Source organism: Ambystoma mexicanum, chromosome 3q (assembly GCF_040938575.1).
Source record: "Ambystoma mexicanum isolate Mex_15411 chromosome 3q, UKY_AmexF1_1, whole genome shotgun sequence".
In the NCBI taxonomy this organism is placed as follows: Eukaryota; Metazoa; Chordata; class Amphibia; order Caudata; family Ambystomatidae; genus Ambystoma; species Ambystoma mexicanum.
Genome location: NC_090926.1, coordinates 741794451 through 741819126, shown reverse-complemented (window position 1 = coordinate 741819126; position 24676 = coordinate 741794451). Strand labels below are relative to the sequence as shown.

Sequence of the window (24676 nt, the reverse complement as noted above, 5' to 3'; positions counted from 1 at the left end):
CAACAGTTCCCAGAACCTGGAACGCCCTTGCACCCCCACAACTGTACTGTCCATCATATTTTGGAAAAGCCTCAAAACCAACCTCTTTCCTTCACCCAACCAGCCAGACCACCTCCTCTGCTATCCTTTGCCTATCCTAATCTTGCTATCCTATTCTGACATTGTAACTTAGTTGTCACCTACTACTTTTTGAACTTTGTAAAGCATTCAGAGACCTTCTGGGTAGGGCCAGTGCTGTATAAAAGTTTTTAAAAAATAAATGAATCCCAACAAGCATAGTGCTCCAACCACCATGCAGCCAGTACAGAGTACTATGTTCACACAAATAGCACCTGCCTACATCTAATGAAACGACCTATTGATGATTTTAACTACAATTTTGTAACACATCATGGTCTATCGGAATCCCAGCTATGTCCAACAAGGTGGTTTAGAGCTTTAATAGGATACATATGCCACATTTAAATTACTGGTTCCTATAGGTTTAACACTAGCGAACACATTAAATTACTATGGTTATTCTTTGTGCCCAAGTGGCAGCATTCCACAATTTTTAGCTTAGAATACAACCACTCAGATGGTCCATAAAAGTGCTAGTGTAAGAAGTGTTCAAATGCCCACTGCATTATGCACAAACGGCCACAAAGCAAGAACAAGGAACACTCCTATGTTTATTCTCGCGCTGTTCACATTTCCAGATAAAATGTAAGAGCGACTCAAAATAGTAACCCCAATATTCAGAAATCTTCATCTCCCCCTTTCCTTAGGTCAATACACATAGGACTCCCTAGGCAATGGGACGAAGCTACAGTTTTGGGGCGTAGGTGTTGTAAGGCCATTTACTTTGATATTGTTTTGATCTATGCGGAGATACATGCTTGGTTATAAGAAACCCAATGAAAGGCAATGAAGGCAGCTTGAGCATAACCATAATCTTGTATGTCACTTTCTCTAAAACATTCCTGTGTAAAAATAAAACTTCAGAAGCATCTATGGAATCACAGTGCACATGCTCATTCTGCTTGCTCTCGATTTGCTCCAATGTAGAAGCGCCTCTGGGTTTTTATTATCACAATGTAGTGTCTCATGCTACCTGCACACACACATTAGTCGAGCAGGGAAGTGGGTGAGGAAGAAGAAAACTCACAAAATGCAAGAAAAGCAAACGAGGCTAAGCACAGGCTTGTTAGATGCTTTCGTACTTGGTAGCTCTAAGCCTGGATACGGTGATCGATGCCTGCCTGGTAGCAAAACATAAAAAGCGCATAAGCAAAATGCAAAAGAAAACCAAATGTACAGGAAACATCACAATACCCAATAGAAATTAAAGACAAGAGACATTCACAATGAGTACAACAAATTCTAAGGTGCCTTTTACATTAAAGGAAATGCTGCTTACCTGTAACACTAATTCTGCAGCTCAATGTCAGTAAACGTACATGCTTTTTGTAATCCTGAAATCTAGTGGTACAAACGTAGAAGAGTTCGCAATCCTGTAGCGATGAATGGCGGAAGTATGAAACATCTAAATTTCTCACTTGGGTAATCTGGAGTGAAAACGTCCGCTGCTAGATGTTTGATGGGTTTAAAGCTTGTTTTTACTTTAAACACTCCCATGAGAATTTCACACTAAGACTGTCTCACTCCTGCTCTTTCCACATTTTCCTAGAAGGTTTCGGGCAGAGAAACCAATCAGACACCCATCTGCATCAGAGTAACCAATTGGACAGCCATCTGCTTACCCTCAACATTACCCGTACTTGATATGCACAGATGCCAGCAGCATGACGATTTAGTAAATTGCGAGTTCTCTCTGTCCACTATAGAGCATTTTAGCAGTTAAAGAGCTAACTTGCCACCCCCCCTCCCCCCAAAACCCGCAAGCATTTAAAGAATCAAAAGGCAATACTATGGCCCTTATTACGCGTTTGCCGGTATGCCACCAAAATTCCCCTACCGTTACCGGCACCCGATAGCCCAATATTACCAGGATTTTACAGGTGCCTACAAGGGCAGAAAATCCTTATTCCATGGATGTAATTGCAGCATTGTAATGCTGGTGGGGGCCCGATTTCCCAGCATGTCATGCCTGGAGGTAGCTCTGTGGCCCCCACCGAGAAATGTGTGTTTCCCTGGCACGGTAAAAATGCTGGTGCCGGAATTACAGGTAATTTTACTGGCATTTTTACTGTAATGAGGCCCTATAACTGTTTATTTCTAGGTACAAAACGAAGGGAGGGAAAGCATGCCCCCAAACGCCCTTCTCATTATTACTCATAGTTGGTTCTTGCAGTTGTTAGGAGTTTTCCTAAAGTCCCACTTGGAGGTATGACTTTAGTAGGCTATCCCAGTGGTTTGTAGATCCCCCCCCCCCAGTTCTTAGTATTAGTCTGTACTACTCAATGACCTTGGTAGAGTGGCTTATCTTAAGAGGAAGATGTGAGCTATAGCCAAGTAAACTGAATCTAGCCAGCAATGCACATCAAAGAAACACATATTAATATATAGATTATATTTACACAAGAGTCACTGTTAAATACTTGCCACAATAAACCAACACACATGGGCATACTTCACAATACTTTCAAAAACTTCTTAATTGGTAGTTGCTGAACGCGCACAATTGTTACAGGAGTGACAGGTTTGCTATATGATCATTAATTACACGCACCAACAAAGTAATACAGTAATTGTATTTGGTCAGCATACACATATAAGATGGTGATTTTTGGGAAGGAAAACAGTTGGTTAGTATTATCCTAGAAGAGCTTCAGGTTCTAGAGGCGGTTTCGCTGCACAGCAAGTCTTTTAAAGTCTAAAACGCAACCCTAGCTAAAAGGCAATTCGGAGAGGCTTAACGTCTTGAAAAGCAGCAGAAGTCAAAAGTTCTTGTGGATACTTTCTAGTATCTAGGAAGAAAAATACAAGAAGACTTAACCAATGTTGGAGACCCTGTAAAAGGACTCGCTAAAGAGACACAAGCAGCGGCTTGGGTCAGAGGTAAGAGGGTTGCCCTGGACACCTACGTGCACTCCAATGCACTGAAGCTAATTTCGGGAAATGGGTAAGCAATATCTTTCCCCCACCACAGTACCTTACGTCTGAAGAAAACATTTGTGGTGGATGCTCCATGATGTTGCAGCCTTGGACCCGACCTCCGGATTCCTTGGTCTGAAGACTAAAGGCAGGACAATGGACAGGATCTCTCAGCAGTAGTCTCGAGGGAGGACATCTGGCACGGCCATCCTCAACTTTGGCCACAGTGCGATTTTGGCACCTTCTCTACAGCACCAACAAAGGGCGCAATTTCCAAGGTCAATCATCTTTGCTTCCTACAGTCTCACACTCTGCTGAGGGGGTCTGTGCGAGTTGGATCGGATCTCTGGAGTGTCCTTGAGGGGTCACCAAAGATTTGGATGTGTATGATGAAATTGGTAGCAGCTCTCCTGGTATTTATGTTCCGTAGCTCTGGAAACTCACCGGAACTCGGGAGATGGCTCTGGGACTTGTTGTTCCCATCAGTTAAAATGTAAGGAGTGGACCTCTTCAGAGTTCCTCTGTCGCACAGAAAACTAGGTCAGGACAGCAGTTGTCGCTTCACAGTGTTGCAAAGGCTCTGCAGGCGTTTCTGGTAGTCTTCGTTTACTTCAGCTCCCAGTGGTGGACTTGCTTTTCACTCCAGGAGCCTCACCTTTTATACAGTTCCATCACTCACTACTCTGCAATCTTCCTCAGCAGTTTACAGAAAGGGCTGTTTGGCTGCCCGTCAGGACAGACAGACACTCAGTGGGAGCTGGTCCCATTCCGGCACTCTGGCAGACAAAGGAAGGGGGGGGGTGGGGGTGGAAAACTCCTCCACTTGCTGACTACCCAGAAACTATGGAGCTTAGGCAGTGACAGCCAAGGGTTCCCGCCAAAGGCAAAACGCACACACAGGCGGCTCCCAGAATGGTAGAAGGGCTGACAAAGAACAACCACGCTAGTAATGGCAAAAAAGGATGTGAGGTCCCAAGTTGGTACTTGCATGCCCCTTTTGTGCACTACTGAGGTTATGGACATAGCCTGCTGTCGAAAAGTTACACAATAGTTGGTAGAACACGTCCACTGCCACCAGCCATATGAGATTGTCTATATGACTAAAAGGTCACAGGAGCAGATAGTAGGGGGATACTAGGTATCCCTTTGGCACTCCACATAAGGTGGTGTGTCCCCCAATCTCTCAGACTATAAAGGTTTTGGAGAGATACTAAGTATCCTTAAGAACTGTAGTTACTCTAGGATAAAGAAAAGAACCTCAAAAGAGGACCCCAAGGGTCACCAGCAACACTGTCCATAAGGAGCTGTGTGCTGCAATAGTAAAATGCAGATGCCTTTAAGTGTAAAGGAGGAAAATAGACTCCATAGGAAAGGTAAAATACAAAGAAGAGTATCAAAAGACAGAGCCCATAAGAATGAATGAGTGGAAAAAGGCTCCACTGATTCAGGATTTCAGACAAACGTCCACCAGAAAGTGCTGGGGGTTTCACTACTCACTAGGGGAGTGGATGAAGCATAAAAATGATACATCTCCCAAACAGCAGCAATAAACACTTGCACGCAGGGCTGTAACAGCACCAACAGCCTTTTTTAAAACACCATTCTATGCTCATGCCTTGAACACTAGTGCCAACATGTTACCAAGCCAGTACAGTTGAGGCGTGGGGGGCTCCTCTATGATCAGTCTCCCCTGCACTCCCTCTGGGCTCACCACGCACTTAGGGGCTGTAACTGTAACCTCTACAGTCCTCTGCCTCCTTGCACTTACATGCAGCCACGCTGCCCTGGCTGCACTTAGTCATACCAATGCTCAGAGCAATGCTGTCCCGATTGGACTCCCCCCCCCCCCCCCCACTCCCATCCCCACAACCCACCCCCACCCCTCTCCCGGACACTCCCCCCCCCCCCCTGCACTCAGCGTTGTCGCACCTGCACGATCTGAATGACACAAGGCCTAGTAAGATCGGTTTGTCTTGTCCTACCTCAGTCTTCCCCTCCCTTGTCTTGTCAGGCCTACAAACACTTGAGTACAGGCACGTTATAAATGACATATGTTAGGGGAAATTCTCATTTCTGTGCTAATTCCATTCAACCTTAGAGACCACCAGCTCTTGCTGAACTTTTATCCTGGAGTGAGCAAGACCTTTTTCATACTCCCTCATGTATTTTTGATTTAATTTGGACTCCGTTTCTTTGTTTTTGGAGTCTCACAAACTCCATAGGCATCTACTTTTGTATTGTGACACAACACCTTCAGTGCAGTGCCACAAGAGAAGGCCCTTGGATTTCCCATAAGGTTTAATTAAATACCTTCTCTTGGGTGAACTACTGTTCCCAAGACCAGTAAAGTGATATTGACTTTACTTACCTGTTTTTCCAATGTGGGTCCAATACACCCCATGTTATGTTTAACCCTTTTGTGCGTTTTAACGTTGGCGTGCTTCAGTGCTGAAACCCACCTCTGGCTCCAGTGTGTCTAGCAGGGCAGGAAGTGAGGGAGGTGCCCAAAACTCCGTCCTTAGTCTCCTTAGTTACCAGAAGGCACCCAGTTGTGATTGGCTAGCTGGCTGTCCATGCAGGACAGCAACCCTGCTGTGTGAGCGACACCTAGGCTGTGCATGAATGGGATAAACCTGCATAGAAGGAGAGGGTTCTGGTACCAAAGACCGAGTCGACCACTGGACGAAACATCCGACGGAGGAAACTGGAAGATACGCTTGCTGCACCCTCCTGGACCGTTGAACTGCCCGGGGAAGCCGTGCTGCAGTGCTGAAGCTCCAACTCTAAATCGACTAGAGAACCCCCCCACCCGAAACAGAAAACTTGTTCCCTTGGGTTGGTAGGACCAACTAACCCCAAGACGAACTTTACTGGAGGACCTTCCTGTTAGGGAGAATTCTCATAAATGTGATTTGAGCCCTCCAGCTCTTTTGCTAAACTTTGGGACTTTGAACTTTTTAATTCTGTTTGTTTTCTGTGTTTATTTCCTTTGGTTATGGAGTTTAACCAACTCCATAGGTATCATCTTTTCATTTGTGTCACACAGCACCCTCAGTGCATGGCACAGGGAAGCCTTTCAGGCTTTCCCAAGGCTAAAATACCTTCTCTGGGATAAACTACTGTTTCCCAGAGTATGTAAAGTGAAATTGACTTTACTAGTCTTTTAAATTTCTAGACCCAGCACACCCCATCTTACAATAGAGTGCTGGAGGGGTTACTTAGTATCCCCTATGTGTAACGCTCACCTGATTCCCGTAGAGGCGCCGGTCTTGACTGGGCGTATACCGTATCTTCAAAGGTGATGTGTAACACACGGCTGGCTCTTTGGGCTGGACCTCTGTGCACTGTATGTTTGACTCGAAGGGTAAAATGTCTGCAGATAGAAAATATGGGATTAATGAACTGGGTTATTGAATGTCTCTCTCTTCTTCCCTTTCTCTTCTCCTGTAGAACCCCAAAGGTTAACGCTCTCACCTTAGGTAAGTGAACGCCGTGCTCTCCATCTGCCTCGGGGCAGGGTGCTGTAACCAGTTTCTTCACTGGATAAGGGGAGCAGGCCTCTTGACTTCAGAGGACTGCTGTCCGTCGTTTACTGCACGAACGGTAAGTTTCGAGTAATTTTAATGTCTTTAAAAGTCTTTAGTAATGATGTCTCTTGTTTTGCAGGGTTCCGGCGATGGCGGATGACGGGCTGAAGTGAGTTGAAGATGGAGCCCGTGTGATGAATAGAAGCGCCTGGAAGCACGTAAGTAAGCGCTTGTTGCCTGCTTCACAATGCGCTCTAACTGTCTTTTTATTTTGCAGGTACAAGTTCGGAGCGGCTGCAGGGTGCCGGAATACCCACTGGGTTAGATGTGGAAAGGAGTAATGGCACGTGAGTATTAAAGTTCCCCAATGTCTTTAAACGCACCTTATTTTGTCTTTAAGATGCGGGATGCAGCGCCGAAGGCGTCCGGAGCGTGCGAAGAGTTGGTAAGCTTTTGTCTTTCAGATGCCGGAATGCAGTGCGTAGACCTCCGGAGCGCACGAAGAGTAGGTAAGCCTTTGTGTTTCAGATGCCGGAATGCAGCGCGAAGACCTCCGGAGCGCACGAAGAGTAGGTAAGCCTTTGTCTTTCAGATGCCGGAATGCAGCGCGAGGCGTTGGTGACAGCCGATGGACCAGGTAAGTGAAGCGCTGTCATTGAAGACGGTAATGCTAATCTGTTCTTTCTTGTCTTTATAGGTGTTGCTGAAGACTGGATTCAGGATGGTAAGCCTTTTTCCTTAGGCCCAGGATCAGATGCAGAAGACACGATGAGCGTTCTGCTGCAGAGGATGCAGAATAACGCAAAGCAAGATTCATCCATCGGGTGTGGTTTAAATAGCCTCCTGTAGTGCTTAGGTGTCTCCTTCCACAGCCACGCCTAGGTAAGAAAAGAGTTCCTGCTTTCCAGAAGAGTTCCAGTGTTCTGAACCTAGGGAGTGGCTCCTGCCCCACCCAACAGGAAAAGTAGTTCCAAACAGAAGAGGATCAGAGGCTCAACTGGCAGGCAAGTAAGCAGCATGGTCTGCTGCAGGTAAGTCCACCCAAGCATTATGAGCCCGGCGCTTCCAGCGCTGGGACTGGGCATATTTATGAGCCTGGTGCCACTGGCGCCAGGACTGGGTCCAAAAGGTCCCAATTGGGACTGGTTGGCACTCGGAACCTGGGTTATGGATCTGCTTCCAAGGGAGTTGGGAAAACCCTGACCTTTCGGAAGCAGAGATCATGACACTATGTCTAGATAGTCACCTAGCAGTCAAATGCTACCCTTTCCTCTCAGAATTGCTGCTGGAAGTGGTTTTACCACGAACTACCATGATTTTTGCCGACCGCACACTATCCGTAGCTCTGGTAACGTTAAATCGCGGAAGACATGTTTTTCAAGATGGCGTCTGAGCCCCCTTTGTAAAAACAGGTCCCGGTTTTTTTTTGCCATTTCAGGAAAGGACCTCCTAGAGTTTGACTGTGTCAGGATATACGTTCCAAATGGGGTTAGAGCTCTGGTTGCCGCCTGCATGATCCGTGGAATGGAAAGCCAATGGTGTAGTTGTTCGTATTTATACCTATCTTTTTCCGAGAGGCCGAATAGTTCTTGGCAATCTGCAAAGGATCTAATCTGTTGGTCCTTGAACATGTCCCCTACCTTTGTGCAGTCGGCCACCTCCCATTTCTGAAATGCTCCTTTCTCCATGCCTGGTTGGAATTCCTGGTTCCTGAATAGTGGCATGAAGGGGGGCAGGATCTATGGTCCGTATTTCTTTTCTGGTTGTCCTCTTCCATATCTCCAGTGATGCTTTCATGACCTCACTTACCCGCAAATTCAGGTGTCTATGTTCAGTGTTTGTCCATAGGAGATGGCGGAGTCAGGTCTTTGCCACTGCCCTGACCTTCCCATAGTTTCTGGCAGGTGTCCAGAATCCATTCCTTCGGAACCCACAGCTGTGCTGCCTCGTAATATTTCCAGAGGTGTGGGAGTGCCATGCCTCCCGCTTCCTTCTGCTCCGAGTATTAGGCCGGAGAGTCTTGAAGGCTTTTTCTGCCAAATGTACTCAGACACTGCTTTGGTGAGAGCTTTAAAGAATGAGGCTGGGAGTTGGATGGGGAGGGCCTGAAAGGAGTATAGTAGTCTGGGTAGCACTGTCATTTTAATCACTGTCATCCGTCCCCACCATGAGATCAATAGCGGCTTCCACTTTTCCAGGTCTCTTTTGGTCCTTTCCAGAAGGCGCAGAAAGTTTCCTGCATAGAGTTCATCGATTTTTTTTCATCAGGTTGACTCCAAGGTATTTGACCCCTCCCTCTGCCACTTTTAATAAAGTTCATCTGCTTGTCTGTGGATCTCTTCTGTTTCCGGCGAGAATTAGAATTTCAGACTTCCGCTTGTTGATTTTAAGCCCAGAGATGACGCCATAGTTCTCTATTTCGTGTACGAGGGATGGCAGGACCTCGTCTCTGTCAGCCATCAGCATGTCGTCCGCATAGGCCGCAGTTTTGTGGGTAGTCCCTCCCATGTCAATGCCCTTGATGGCTTGAGCCGCGCCAGGAGTGGCTGTAGAAAAATTCCATAAAGGAGTGGGGGAAAGTGGACACCCCTGTTTAGTTCCCCTTCCATTCCTGATCATGTCCGATAGTTCACAGTTTACTGCTATCCGGGCTGAGGGGGAGTTGTAGTTGGCGCAAATCGTCCTAATAAAATCTTCTCCCCTGCCCATTTTCCCCCAGAATGCAGAATAGCATTGACCACTCCACGCGGTCACACGCCTTCTCCGCGTCCATCGCCAGTAGTATTGCCAGGATATGTGTAAATCCAATTTTTTTCAATCAGGTGGAATTAACCCTGATTGATCTTGGTGAATTAGCTTGGGCAGCACCATTGTGAGTCTATTGGCCAGGATTTTGGTGTACAGTTTAGCGTCCAGATTTATTAATGCGATAGGGCGGTATGAGCTCGGGATTCCGGCCTCTTGCCTTGCTTATGGAAGACTAAGATTTTCGCCTCATTCATGGACTGCGTGATATTGGCTGTGTTGAATAGCCCCGCTAGGAACGGGGCCAGGTCACATGCATAGAATGTCGCGGTGAAGCCGTCCGGCCCTGGGGCTTTGTTCTTCGGCAGTTCCCGAATTGCTCCGACTACCTCCTCCTCTGTAATGGGTTGTTCTAGCTGTTTCTCCTCCTGCGTCACTGATCGAAGAGCGATATTTCTCAGATAGGAGGATTGTTCTTCCTCACTGTGCTTGTCTGACATATATAGTTTTTGATAACACTCTTTGAAAATTGCCCCCATCTCTGTCGACAGTTTTCTTCTGGCCGTTTTCATCAAACCGTGCTTTTATTGTTCGATGATCTTGTTCCCCTTTTATCTGCCTTGCCAGGAGTCTGTCGGCTTTATTCGCTTTCACCAAGTACCGGTGCTTCAGGTGAAGTAGGCGTTTCTCCGCACGCTTGGACCTGAATGACTCCAATTGTTCCTGTACGTGTCTATAGGCTCACTTCAATTTCGAGGAGTGGTCGCGGGTAGGGGCATCACTGTATTGGTTTTATGGCGGTATGATAACCTTCTTGCCAAATTACGGTATTCCACGGTTATCGTGGTATAGCAGGTGGAGCTAACTAATCTTAGCAAATAATTTCTTAAGTCATAAATTGTCAGCATTTTGATACTTGTCTCTGCACATTTTTAGCTGATCCTCCAGGAATCTAAGGCGGCTGCAGATTTGGTCTTTCATGGCACTCAATCGTTGATCGCCTTGAATGAAAGAGTGACTAGTGGAAATGTTAAAATGCTAATTTTGAGCAATGAGCTTGCTGCTCAGTCACAGGTCATCGCTTTGAAAATCGGCTTCGACCTGCATTATTTTGGAACCACATGGCATGGGCATCATCACCCCTCGCTGCGATCAGTCATAAAAGTTTGTTTTGATAATACTTTATCCCATTAAAAGGGAGAAAAGTCACTCAAGTGAGGTCTGAAAGCCCACGTCATTGTGTTTTTGTCAAAATGTCATATGCTACCTTTCGGTGAGTGTGTGTTGGCTATTGATCAAATCACTATAGCTTGTTTACCATCTGCCTGGTGTATTATAAAGGTCTGATGTTGGAGTCACCACTGACCATGTACTCCTAACAGGGGACAGCGTTCAGTGGGCGCTGTTGATTTCTTTCTTGATTCTTGCAATACATGTTAATTTACCTTCTTAAAGATAGTGGCACAAAAGCTTTTTGAAAATGACAAAGTTAAAATACATATTGGCACAAATATAGCCTAGACCACCACATCACCACAGCCCCATCATTACCGTTTTCCCCAGGTCTGAGTGCATTAGGACCCTTGTCATGTGAGTTGAGGAGGAATGCTTTCATGGGTGGTGTCACAAATCGAGGATACACCCGAGAAATATCTCACCCCCATTGCTCTGGATACTTCAAATTGAATGTAGAATCTGTCCTGCCTGCTTGAGTCCAGTGCCATATGCAGAAGGCAGGTGACGGATCAAGCGAAGCAACAATTCTAGTGCCAATGTGCAAATCTACACAAAGGACAGTCGGGGGGGGGGGGGGGGGAGGGAGCAGTTTATATACTAGCACAAAGCACTGATAGGCCCAGTGTACAGTCTAGAGCTAACTTTTTTGTGGACAAGCATCAGAAGGGCATCCAGTTCATTCACCCTTTGAATTCTGGGATGTGTAGTTCCCCATCTTTCAAATTGGTGGGAAAACTGGGAAAACTACAAATCGGCTGATCTTTAACCCGACTCTACTGATCACAGAGAAAGAGTGGTCACAGCATCAAAGCTGCATTTACTAATGTGGCCTCACTTTCCCTATGCTCTTGTCTGCCAAAACAAGGCCCCCTTGACAGACGCCATATCCCACAGTACAAGATCCAGACTGCGCAGCACTTGCTTACTGCAGCCTTTCCAAATCAGATTGAAAAGCTCACTTAATAGCTGCAGGTCCTAAAACGGTATACCGATATAAACAACCTAATGGTTATTATAGTTCATTTAAGCTTTTCACAGCATCTATTACGGTATACTGGTATACCGTTACACCCCTAGTCGCGGGCCATTTCCTCCCTCATCTCTGCCACCTTTGCTGCTAGCTCGGCTTCCCATTTACAGTTTAGTTTCTCTCTTTGTGCTTTGAGTGCTATTATGTGACCGTGCATCACTGCTTTGAAGGCCTCCCATAGGGTAGCCTTAGTTGAATCCGGCGTATCGTTGTCCTTGAAATAGTCTACTATGCGCCCTCTAATTGCCTCTCGCATTACAGGGTCCTGGATTATTTCCCCCAGCAAAGTTCATCGCCATAGACCAGATCGATTATGTAATGTGGGAAGTGACATCCACAGAGGGGCGTGATATTGGATCTTGCCCCAGCAGACCTGCGGAGGTCCAAATATAAAAATCTATCCTGGAGCTTGTGCCGTGGACGTTTGAGTAATGCGTGTACCCCGGGGTCGAACCCCGGATTTTCCGCCAGACATCCTCCAGAGCTTGCTTTTCCATGGACTTCAGGGCCCTCGACGGCAACCCCTGTCCCGAAGATTTGGGATTCGATCTGTCCATATTGGGCTCCCATGCTAAGTTGAGGTCTCCGGAGAGAATCACTTCCGCCTTCGCAATGGTTTCCAGCTTATCCATGCTGTCCCTTATGAAGCCGTCCTGTCCCGTGTTGGGGGCATATATAGTCGCCAGTGTCGGGGGGAAGCCTTCGATCAGCACATTCACAAATAGGAATCTGCCCAGTTTATCTCGGAGGGTCTCTTGGATCCGTATGTTAAGGGAGTTGGCAAATGCGATTAATAAGCCTCTTCTTCTCTTTGCCATTTGCTTGGAGGATTTGTTTAAAACCTATTATGTGTATCCTTCCCTTATCTTTTTTTTTATATGTGTTTCATGAAGCATTATTATGTCGAACTTACCGTGGTGTAGAAAGTGTTCCACCTTCTTCCTTTTTACGGTGGAATTTAACACTCTGATATTATATGTTCTGATTTTCAGCCCCATTTTCTGACGATAAAGTCTTGCCCTTCATGGTTTGCTTGGACTCATTTGCGTTGGTGGCTTTGCCTTCCGGTGGTTGATTACTATCCCACCCCTATGGTCCCTTTCCCCCCGTGTTCCAACAAAATCCTGCAACCCCCCCCCCCCAAAACTCCCCCCATAACTTCCCTGAGGATGGCTCTGGGCCCTATGATCGCTCGGGCGTAGAGCCTTACGCGCCATGCCCTCTCCAACTCAGATATAAGTAGGTTGTGGGGAGTCCTAAACCCCACTTAATGGTCTCTGTGGGTCCCTGAGCAGTCCCCAGCTCCCGCCGCATCTAGGTGTCGGCCAACGGTTCACATCTGTGTCCCCTCGGGTCATTTTGCCGGAATCACTGGCGGGCTCCCTGCTGTTCCTTCCAGAATGACTGAGATGATTGCCGACTTGTCTCCTGGTTCTTCATGGGGCGCTTGGGTCTTGTATTTATGGGTTTCCACCCCAGCGGGGTCCTCCACCGATGCGTGGACTCTCCGCTGTGGGTTTGTTCCCCATCCTTTTCTTGTAGGTTCATAATCCATAGGCCTTCCTCACATGTAGTGTCTCTGTTGCTTCCCCCCCACAAAAATAGAAGGCCAAAAGGGAAAATCCATTTATATATCGGACTTATTTCGAGATCAATTCTTTTATGATTGGTGCCATCTCTCTGCGTTTCTGGACAGTTGTTTGTGCCAGGTCTTGGAACAGGTGTATTTCTACCCCATTCATCCTAATATGGTCCATCTTTCTGGCCTTGCAAAGAATTTGCTCCTTTTGCATGTCTGACGCCATTGCAACTAGGACACCTCTGGGGCGGGCACCTGGTTCTCCCGATCGGCACGGGCCCACCCTGTGAAATCTATCAGGACCTAGACTTCCTTGTCCTCCGCTAGTATGTCTCTGAAGACCTGCTGAACTGCAGTCCTGAGGTTCTTTTCTTCGACTGACTCTACCATATTTTAAATTCTTATGTTGGACCTGCAGGACTGATTTTCTAGGTCCTCACATAGGATCTCGAAGTTGTGTGACAGCCTAGCCAGACGATCCTGCACTTCCGCATATTGCTGTGTTTCCTCGTCAAGACTTTGGACGTTTTCCTCCAATATGTCAGTCCTCTCTTCTAGATTCCCCATTTTCACCTTCAGTTCTTGGATTGCCCGTTTCATCTCTCCCTTTATTGCGCCGAATTGGGTGTGCACGGAGGCCATAAATTGTTCTTGCAAATTCTTGAACCAGGTTCTCATATCCTCTTTAGTGGCCATTTTCGGCTGTCTCGGACTCCACTTGTTTGGTCTTTTCCTCCCCCTTCTGTGTGGTGGTCTTTGAGTTCGACAGCGTGTCCGCCCCCCAGAGTTGCACCAAATTCTGGTCCAACCTCGCTCTAGTGGTTGAGGCCTGTGTCGTCGATTGTGCTTGGCGTCCCCTGGATTAGGACATGAGTGCTTACCAGTTTCTGCTCGTGGCCTATGTACTTTCCGGTTAGACCCCTTTCCCCTAATTTGGTTACAGCTTGCTGAGGTGAGTTCGCTCCGATGGATCTGGGTTGCGCTCCGGTGGATCCGGGTTACGCTCCAGCGGCAATGTCTCGCGCCCCCCCCCCCCCCCCCAGCACCTGCGCCCAGATCGCAAAGTTTGTGGAACCTCGGGGGTGGTATGGGGATAGTTGTGATAAGTGTCCCACGTGTTTTAGTCATTCACCACTTCTGCTATCCCTCTGGCCTTCATTGGTTTTCGGCTTAGTTTCCTTCCGTGTTCCCTGATGTTATGTCCAGTGGGTCCCCTCACCTGTTTCATTCAGTTTCCCTTGGGGACTTTATGGATCACTCCTGTGTTGGTGATGCAGCCTCTCTTGAATCCCCATCTAACTCTCGCCCCCTTTGTGCAGCCTTTTTGGGGGGTGGGGGGGCCCTGTCTGGAATCGGGGCGTTCCAGTGATCTAATGTGTGCGCTGGGTCCGATGTTTGTCACTCCCTTCTCCAGAGGAGCGGGCTGGTCTCTTTTCTCCGCCGTCGGGATCTCTGAGAGGGCGTGCCTTTTGCCTGGGTCTACCCTCTCCTCCGGCAGGTAGGAGCTCTTGGGTCATGGGATCCCTCAGTCTGCAGGGCGTGTCGGGTGACGGACCCTCAAACTTCACCATCCACTATCTCCCGCTGCTGCGTGTGCAGGCCTCCTCGGGTCCTCCCCCCTGGTCCACTTCTCTGCGGGGCGGAATCTCTCCCCTCTCACTGTGTGTTTCCCGCTTGAACGGACCGTTACCACTCCGCCTGGGCTTCATCGACAGGAAGCTCAAATGTTGTTCAATGCTCTTGAGTCGGTCCCCAGAGCCTCTCTTGTCTCCCTTTCACGTCCACCAGGGATTCAGCATCTCATGGAACCGAAGATATGCTGATTGTCATTCTTTATTGCTGCGGCCCTGCTCACGCACGTCTACCCTGCTCGGCCGCCATCTTGGAATCCAATACAGTTTATTTTAAGCCCAGAAAACAGACTATGGAAAATGACTAATGGCAAGTAATATCACACAATTCTAAACACTACAAAACATATATACAGTCACTTTAGCTGGTGCAGAATAAACAATCCCACCCCCCAATACCTGCAGGAATTGGAATCCTAACTTAGTCCAACCCTAAATTGTACGGGGTCTTGTGCCCAAAAGTTCAAAGTTTTCCAATAGTTTAGAAGATGGGGGAAAAAATTAGGAGAGGGGTCCTGGGTACGTGAACATGGGTCAACAAGTTGGATTAAGGCGTGTTCTAGTGAATAAGACAGTTCCCTGCTATCACAGGACTTTTAGCAACATGTTTTACCAAAGCCAAACAAAGGTAAACCTTTTAAAAGTTATTCAAGCTTTTCAAGGGTGGAGATAGGGGGCAGGTAAGTATTGCTACAACTTACCACCAAAGCTTCGATTTCTCTTCAGACTTGGTGGGTCGTCAAAAGGGTCAGCGGAGGTACGCTTTCATGCCTTTGGTTCCGGTCGCTGGGTCCCAGGAGCTACGTGTGCAAGAAGAGTTCCGGTCGGACACAGGATCTTGGTGTAACCTCTTCTCGATTAACAATGGTAGAAACACTGATGCAGCCCTCTAGGCATTCGACCAGGTGGGGGGAAAGCAGGTTACAGGGACGCTCATCATTGCACAGAGATACCAGGCGTCACAGTACGGTTAAAGAAAAACCACCTTAGGACCAGTTGATGTCAGGGAGCTGAAATTGAGCAGGGCCTTGTTGCATAAGCTGAAGACCCCTAGGTTTCTGGGCCAAAACTCAGAAGGGTGGCTCTTTGGTCACAGTAGCCCGAGCTGGTCAAGGCACTGGAGGCTACAGGGACACTTCTGAAGGCTCTTACTTGTTGGGGTACCAGAAGACGCCAGGGCCAGTTGTTCCCACAAGTGCAGAAAGTTGAAGCACCGACAAGGGTCTTCAGAGATCAGTAGCCAGACAGGGCTCCACTGGGTCTCCAGCAAGATTCAGTTGCTAGGCAAGTATTGATGCAGTAACCCTGTGGGAGATTTCACCACACTTGTCCCTCCTGGTATTAGGTAATCCACCTATTTGTACAGGTCTGTACTATACAAGGTGGTAGTGTGACTGAGCAGCCAACCTTCTCAAGAGGGGTAAATGTGAGCTGCAGAACAATTAAATCCACCAATACAAGTAGCCAAGTAACACTAAACACAAGGTTTGTAGTTAAAAATAATTATTTATTTAACGGTTATTTTTAAATAAGCATAATTTAAAAAGGGCAATGTGCAACAATAAAATACACTTCAAAATACTTTTCACAAATCAATACAAAGCAAGTAGATACTTTTTAGAGATGCTTCATACACACTTCCTACACCCAAAGGTGACTTCACGAAAGAGGACAATACAGGCATTTATACATCACTTGTATACTTTGGTAGATTTTGAGGTTGGCAGAAAGGAAAGGTTAGAGGAGGGAAAAGGTTAAACAGAGTATGTGAGCACTTTACATGTTCTAATGAAGTCTAGATAAAAACATGTCCCAACAATATTAGTTTAAAACTAAATGCATCACCTATGAAGAACAGTATGAATCAAAGTCAATGGGTTAGAAGAGTCTGCAGGGAACCAGGACAGCCAAAGTCAATTGGAGCAAAGTCTATGGGTCTGAGGCACTTCTTAGATGGTAAATGTCTTGCACAAAGTTAAGAGTTTCAAGAAACATCACTGTATGGTCACAACCGGTTACACTTGTGAAAATTGGAGCCGAGATAAACTCTAGAAAAGCGGCTACTGCAAGTCAACTGAGAAGAGAAAGCTACAGACAATGGGGCAAGTACCCCAAAGTCAGAACAGTACCTTTGGTTAGAAGAAGAAGAAGAGGGTCCAGATGGCTTCTGTCTGGTTGCAGCGATGCAGGTCCTGTGTTCCTGGGCCTCAGTCATGGGGACAAGAGGGAGGACGTCTCAGGACTCCTGCTTCAGCAATTTGATGGTCGTCACAGAGGGCGTTAGAGAGCCGGCCAAGATGGCGGCTCCCCTGTGAGCTCCTGCGAAGCTCTGAATTGATCCTGGAAAATAACCGCAACTCCTGTGGGTAAACAGCCCTGTCTTCTGCCAGTAAGCACCACTACGCGGAGGCCGGAGCAGCCGCAACAGAGAGGTCCAGTGTCCGCGCGAGGATGGGGCGATTCAGATGGTAAGGACCGCTAAGCGAGAGCGTGGGGCACTGCGCCCCCCCCACTTCCATCAAGCAGACTCATCTAATGAAGCCTGCGTCCCCAGGCCCACCCACACACTAAAATCAACATCCCAGCAGGCGCAACTGGAGCTCCACACCGAGATGGAGGGGGGGGGGGGGGTAATTCCTACCAAGCGAATACAGCCCGAGGGGGACCAAACGGCCCGCAGAAGCCAATAGCGCCTGCCAAAAGAACTGAGCGCCACCTTCACCCTCTGACATCCTACACCTGATGCCGGCTCAGAGAAAAGGAGACCGCAACACTCCACGGGGCAGGGCGGCCCGAGTCCTTTGCCCCCGCCCCACAAGCCAACACCAGCTTCCCAGCAGAGACGACCGAGCGCCACATAGAGGACCACACCAGGACACCCTCCCAAGTGCGTACAGCCCAAAGAGGACTAAAACCACAGAGGCAAACAGCAACTGCTAAAGGCATTAAACGCCACCTTCCACCTCCGACATTCTGTGCCTTGAACACCGGCTTTGGGACAAGGATACACACGGAGCAGGGAAGCCTCCACACAGGAGTACCCCGATCAGAACGCAACTCCACCAATCCCCCCCCCCTCCCCGTCCAGGATGCCGCACACGGCTTAAATCCTCACAGCAAACCCACGAGGACAATAGTCGGAGTGCAGGGAACACAGGCAAACACCACTAACAGAACCTCGGAAGAAGTGGTAACACATACCGACTCCAACCTATCAATGCCGATTGCCCCAACTAAGCATTTGGGCTCCAAAATCTCTCGGCATAGGTCAGGCGACTGACCTACAAACAAACAGCTCACCTGAGAAGAGCCAGTGGACTCAGCCCCAGGCAGAAGACCACCCGATCCTCCAGATACATTGCCAACACGGCCTACTAAAACCACTCCACAATACTGCACAAGAAAAACCCGAGCCCCCAACACTCCAGCATATCACCCAAAGGTAAAGGGCCGGCTCAAACCAAGAAATATTAGTCTACCTGATACCAGTGGACAGTTGACTACTACACACCGTAGCCATTTGGGACCCCAAAGAGCAGACAGACACCTGAACTTCTACAGACCTACACTAAGGCCACCCGGTGCACCTACACAGTTATAACCTCTGCTGGCAACCCAACATTCTTGCGCACCCCCAGAGAGCCGAAATAGAGAGCCCAACAAGACCACGTCCAGCCTAACTGCACCACACACCATCACATCCTCAGAGCTGGTTAGAGCCCAGGCCCAGACTCAACCGCTCATCAACATGGGGAAAACCAACAAATCCCAATGCAAGTTGAATTTTGAATCAGGAACCTCGGCCAGGACACCCAGGCCCAGCAGTAGGTCGGAGTCACCCATTGTTACGCTCACCTGGTCTCTGCAGAGGCAGTGGTGCACGGTTGCAGCCCTCCCTGAACTTGAATCACCCCCCTTCAGGCCTCTCCCTCAGAAAAGCTGTGAGCGGTGGTATGTGGTGATACTGCTCCTGCGTGGAGATAAGAGTGTGTGAGTGCGCCAATCTGTGATTGTTGTACCTCTCAAACCCTTCAACCCCCAAAGTACGGTTTCTGTGAGCCTTCGCCGGCCCATAAAGCTCACCTGCGAATTATGGAACATAAGCTCTCCGTCCTGCTACTTCTGGCACGGGCGCGTCGAATGGGATCTAGTTCCTTCACTGATCCCTGATAAGGATTAGTCCAGTCCAGCTGCGACTATGCTTCTCCTTATGATTGGCAAGTCTTTGAGCTCTTGTTCGTTCTGTTCAATGTCTTTATATGTTGCTCCTATTTATGCCCGCAATAATGTCTCTCTTCCGCTTTCTTCCCTTAGATGGAAATGCAGCCTCAGTGCAGCTGTGAGACGCGAGAAGCGGCGGGATGGAAGATGGATGCTAACGCAATGTTCGACAGCAGGTAAGTGATGGTTTAAGGAAAAGTGCAAAGTATGGCAAAGCGCAACCTTAGACTGACTGTTTTTTCGATGTCTAACCTGGTCTTCTGTTTTTCCTTCAAGGCGCTGCTGTCGACGATGGAGCGTGTCGTGCTGCGGTGCCAAGATGAAGATTTCAGCCTTCTGGAAAGTGTAAAGATGAATACTTGGTTCGGTGAAGAGGTGTACAGGTAAGAACAGCTTCCATCAGTTGGTAAGTATGCTGGCAGGAAGCAGGATGTCCAGGAAGCAGGATCTTCAAAGGCAAGTCTGACCTCAGGCGACAGTGAGCGTTACGCTGCTGAATAACGCGAAGCGTCTGTATTGAGGATCGGGGCAGCTTATATAGCTAAGAACATGGGCACGCCCATTAAGGCCGGCTTACCAGCCACACCCTGCCACTCCTAGGGAGTGAGCATGTGCTAAGGCAATCCATTAGCAGCCACACCAAAGAATACACTTGGGGCTGCTTAATGGATGGAATGTTCAAGGTTAATGCATCTGAAGTGCTATGTCCATAATAAAAGCTTTTTGGTGTTAAATGGATGTTCTTGTTTACTTTTGTTCATGAGCCTGGCGCCAAAGGCGCCAGGACAATGTCCACCCAGGTCTCCTATGCATGCGACCCCTGCATGCCTGTGCCCCTGACTTCATGACCATGACACCCACGCAAGAGGCAGCTCAAGAGGAAGAGACATTCCAAATTCCCCGATATAAGAGAAATCCTCCACAACCTGAAAGCCGGAATCGGGAATCTCGACAGCAAGATGGGTACACTCTCCTCCAAGGTGGACCTACTACAACACCTCCTGGATAAACACGTAGACAGACTGGACACTGTGGAACAAAGTGTCTGATCTGGACGACAACACAGCAACACTGATGGCCAAGGTCTCAACATTAGAGGGTCAAATGAAATCAACAACCGCGAAGAACGAGGACATTGAAGGGTGCTCACAAAGAAATAATGTAAGGCTGGTCAGGGTCAGAGGACAACAGTTACAGACGAAGATTGAGGATCATGTGGAAAAAATGTGTATAGACCTCTTCGGAGCTGAAGCACTGTCACGACTGTTTGTGGTGGAGAGCGCGCACACAGGATCCCGACCACAAGACCAATTCCGGGGGCATCCCCACGCCCAATAATCGCCAAACTGCTTAACTACACAGATCGGGACGCAATCCTTAGACTAGCCCGAGAGAAGGGAGAACTCCAGTTCGACAGGGACAGTATCCAAATCTACCCAGACTTTTCCCCGCCTGTCCAGGCACAAAGAAGATCCTTCACGGGAGTTGAGCACAATTTACAAGATAACCAGATACTCTATTCGATGCTTTTTCCCGCTAAAATGAGAGTCCAACATGATGGAAAGGCCTAGTTCGTCACCTCATCTGAGGAGGCCAACTCCTTCATCGACAGTCTGCTGCAGAACCCCCCACCCCCAATAACAACCCAAGACAACCACAAAGAGATGGGGCACGCAGAAATCCACCTTGAGTACGCCATGGTGTTGAACTAAGTGCATCCATGGCCAGCACTACCACCGGAGTACTACAACTCCTTCAAGCCAACAGAGCCTCTTTCCCTGGGAGGCCACTAGCGCTGCAATGTTACTGTTTCTACACAAAGGGAGGGATACTGAATCCGGCCAGTTGGGGGCTGCCCGCGCAAGGGAGGGAACGCAGAGACTGTTTTGGGTTTGCGCCCACAGAATCCTCGCCACCGCCTACCACTCAATTTTCTTAAACCTCACTTCCTCATAACGTTAGAAAAAAAGAATCAAACGTCCCTGGCGCATCACCTCAAAGCCACTGCCAACGTACGCATCAGATACCACAAGATCCTATACTCACCCTGAAGCCAACACAAAGAATTCAAGGTAGCCACATGGAATATCAGGGAGGGGGTGGGGGTGGTGGGGGGGTAATCTCCTGGCAAAAACTCGAAGAATCCTACAATACCTTAGGAGGCACAGAGTGGATATAGCCATGATACAGGAGACTCACCTCCTCCCAGAGTCAGAAGGCCGATGGGCACACAGCTGGGGCTGCCATAGGACACTTCTCTTCTTACTCGTCGTACGCCAGAGGTATGGCTATCCTGATAGATAAAAAAGCCAATTTCAGCCTACTAAACAGAGAAGGACGCTGAAGGCAGAGCACTTCTGGTGAGGGGGATTCTCGAGGGAAAAGGTGATCTTTGTGAACGACTATGCTCCCAATATCGACGGGTCAAATAACTTCGATTGGGTGCTGTCACATCTTGAGCGGTCCGGCTCCGCAACAATAATCTGGGGAGGGGACGCTAATACACCAATAGACCCCCTGTAAGACAAGTCAAAGGCCACGACCACTGGCCCATCCAAAGCAAGCCTTCAAGTGCAAGAAATCTGCCAAGCATTTGATTTAATAGACCTGTGGAGACACACTAGCTGGGAAACCTGGGAATATACCCTTCACTACGCTGTCCACAACACCAGCTCATGCATTGATTATCTCATGGTATCCTATCAGAACCCGTTCCAATGGGGACATGCCAAATCCTGCCCAGAACCTTCTCTGATCACTCAGCGATGACACTGGACTGCTGCTTCCCCGGCACAAGGACGAGAGCACCCCATTGGGGATTTGAATCAGGATCACTTGCAGATACAGTGTTTGCATCAGAGCTACGTGACGAAATCATGACATTTCTGGAAATTAACCAGGACTCGGTCACCTCAGCAGGCACACTCTGGGAAACTCTGAAATGCTACATCAGAGGAGTGTGCATAGCAAAAGAGAATGGAATCTTGAAACTAATTAGGCGAGAACTGACGGCAAGTGAAGACCAACTAAGGAAACTCAAACTTGAGTGCTCTCGCTAAAGCAACCCGCAACATCAAGCAAAACTCAGAGGAGCGACTGAAGTTGAGGAACACAGCGGAGCAGGAGTTAAAATTCCTGGGCCGCGCCCATCAAATCCGCCACTATGGCGAAGGTCCGGAACCCAGAGCCCTTTTGGCTCGTCTGATAGCCGCAGACAGGAAGCCCACTAGAGTAGAAAGATTGTGCACCACTCAAGGCACACTAGTACATACAGAGGAAGAAATTGCCAACGTCTTCCAGTCTTTCTATCAGGAGCTCTACAGCTCCAAACAGTGCTGACCACAAAACCCTACAAAGCTATCTAAACGACACTGAACTTGACTAGGTAGAGAGGGAGCTCCGTGAGCCATTAAATGTACCCATCTCAACGGAAGAAATCACACAAGCCATAAATACTTTGCCCAACACCAAAGCCCCAGAACCCGATGGCCTTTCTGGCGAATTTTATAAAGCCTTCACGGCTCCTACAGCAGGTTTACGAAGAAGCACTTGAGCGCGGGACTCTGCCACCAACCCTTCGGGAGGCCAATGTGATCCTCTTGCACAAAACCGGCAAACCTCCTGAAGACTGTGCTTCATATAGACCAATCTCACTGATTAATCTTGACAAAACTACACCTGCAGACCCTAGGAGACCTATTCAATGAAGGCACATTTATAACACACCAGCTAGCTAGAGAAAAAGGGAGCAGCACACCGCTAGACATATTTATGTACTTTGGACTCGGTTATACTCTCCAAACACTCTTCCCGTTGTTCCCGCAACAACCACCGACATGGCACACGCTACACTATGCAATTCAAGCACAAGGCGAGGGCAGACTAGTCTCGATATACAGAGCCCTCCTAGTGGACACCACTCGCACGAATAACCGCATGAAAGAAAGGTGGGAAAAATGCATATGGGCCCCAATTCCCGACGAAGACTGGTCATACATTCTTCGACATACCCAAAAAGTGGCACTAAACACACAACTTAAACAGATCCACTTTAACTATCTCCACCAAACGTACTTCACCCGGCCAAAAAATTTAAATGGGGCCTTGTGCGAGAGATGTGGCACTAACCTGGAGCGGGGGTGCCTTGAGGTGCCATTGTTGATACACCCCTTGGGTGTGGTTGTATTTGTTGTTGTTGAAAACACTAAAAATAAAGTACGGGCTCTTTTCGGATCAGCGGCACTTTGCGGTTTCAGCACTCGGTAAACAGCCGCACCGCATATCTTGGACAACGGTTGGCCTTCCTTCACTCCTTGAGTCCTGCACTCTGGTGAGGTGACTCGAGCTTGGGTCGTCCTGCTTCTGGAGGGTCCCGAGGAGACTCCTGGAGCTTTTGGCCGGCTTACAGACATTGAACTCTACTACGGATTTCTCAACCCCTGGCACCCTGTTCCTGTAGCAGCAAAGAAGTACAGCCAGTCAGGGAAGGTCTTCCAGCAAAGTTCGTATCAGGGTTAGTTGGTGCCATTAACCCAATTGAGTGAAGTTGCCCTTTCCGGAGCGTCTCTTGTCGAGAAGAAAAAGGAGTTTCAGCACAGCAGCAGTGCTTCACCGGGCATTTCAATGGTCCAGGAGGATGCAGAAAGCTTTGTTCATGGTTTCTTCATGGGGTTGTTCTTCCCAGTCGTCGACTGTCTTCCGTCCAAGAAGCCTCGCCTTTTAAGCAAGTTTCTCCCATTCATGCATAGCCTAGCTGTCACTCACAGAGCAGGGTGGCTGTCCTGCAAGGACAGAAAGCCAATCAGGATTGGGTGAATTCGGGTTTCCCGGAGACCAAGGACAGGGGATTGTTGGGCATCTCCCTCACTTGGTGCCCTTGCAGACACACTGGAGCCAGAGGCAGGTTTCAGTACTGAAGCCTGCCAAAGGCAAAACGCACAAAGGGCTCAAACCTGGTTTTGGCGTGCAGAGTAAAACCCAAGAAAAACCTCAAAAACAAGAAATGGCGAAAAAAGAGGTCTAGGGCCATTTTAACACACTGGTCACCCATCCATGGGTGCTATAGTGCAGTTGAGGATTTAACCACTGCCACCAGCCATTTTTATTCCTTTTTTTTTCTTTATTGATATAGCTGATAAAATCAACTTTACAATATATTTCCTTCATATTGAGATACGTTTAAAACTATAAAATACATAGGAATACAAATAACTCATTTAATAAAATGTATCAAAATAAACTGTCCAACATCAAATGCACATATATACCTTAATAAAACAAGAAAGTCACCATAAAATAAGCACGAGGTTAGCTGCAACAAAACTCATGAATTAAAATTAAACATCCTTGGTTGTGCTGGCATTAATCTCGTGGAATTTTAGCTCATATAGAAAAGCCAGGGCTCTGAGTCTTACCACAGTAGAGTAACCAGAGTAAATAATTTCACAAGATTTCAGAGGTGCGGACTCCATACAGCTCCACAACTGACTTGAAATGAACCTTATGTTGGTTTACCAGTGCCACACATTTGGTTAAGAGATGACTTAACTTTTCCTCAATGGTTTCTTGCTGACAGAATCGACAAAAATTAATAGATTCCTTAAGAGTTATCCGCCACACCAGAATCTGTCTAGTAGGCCACAAATTTAACCTCAAAAACATAAGAAATCAT

The 24676-nt window shown here is 47.9% G+C and overlaps 1 protein-coding gene across 7 annotated transcripts in view; it reads right to left on the bottom strand.

Annotated features, from left to right (window-relative positions):
* Nucleotides 1-24676, bottom strand: part of PRPSAP1 (phosphoribosyl pyrophosphate synthetase associated protein 1) — a 747041-nt gene that overhangs the window by 147891 nt on the left and 574474 nt on the right. For 3 of the 7 annotated variants that reach the window (XM_069654687.1, XM_069654688.1, XM_069654685.1), the window contains one exon: nucleotides 1203-1241. The exons of the other annotated variants lie outside the window; for them this stretch is intronic. In XM_069654687.1, coding sequence (XP_069510788.1) covers nucleotides 1203-1241 — 39 coding nt within the window. The remainder of the gene's footprint in view (nucleotides 1-1202; nucleotides 1242-24676) is intronic. 7 annotated transcript variants of the gene reach the window in all.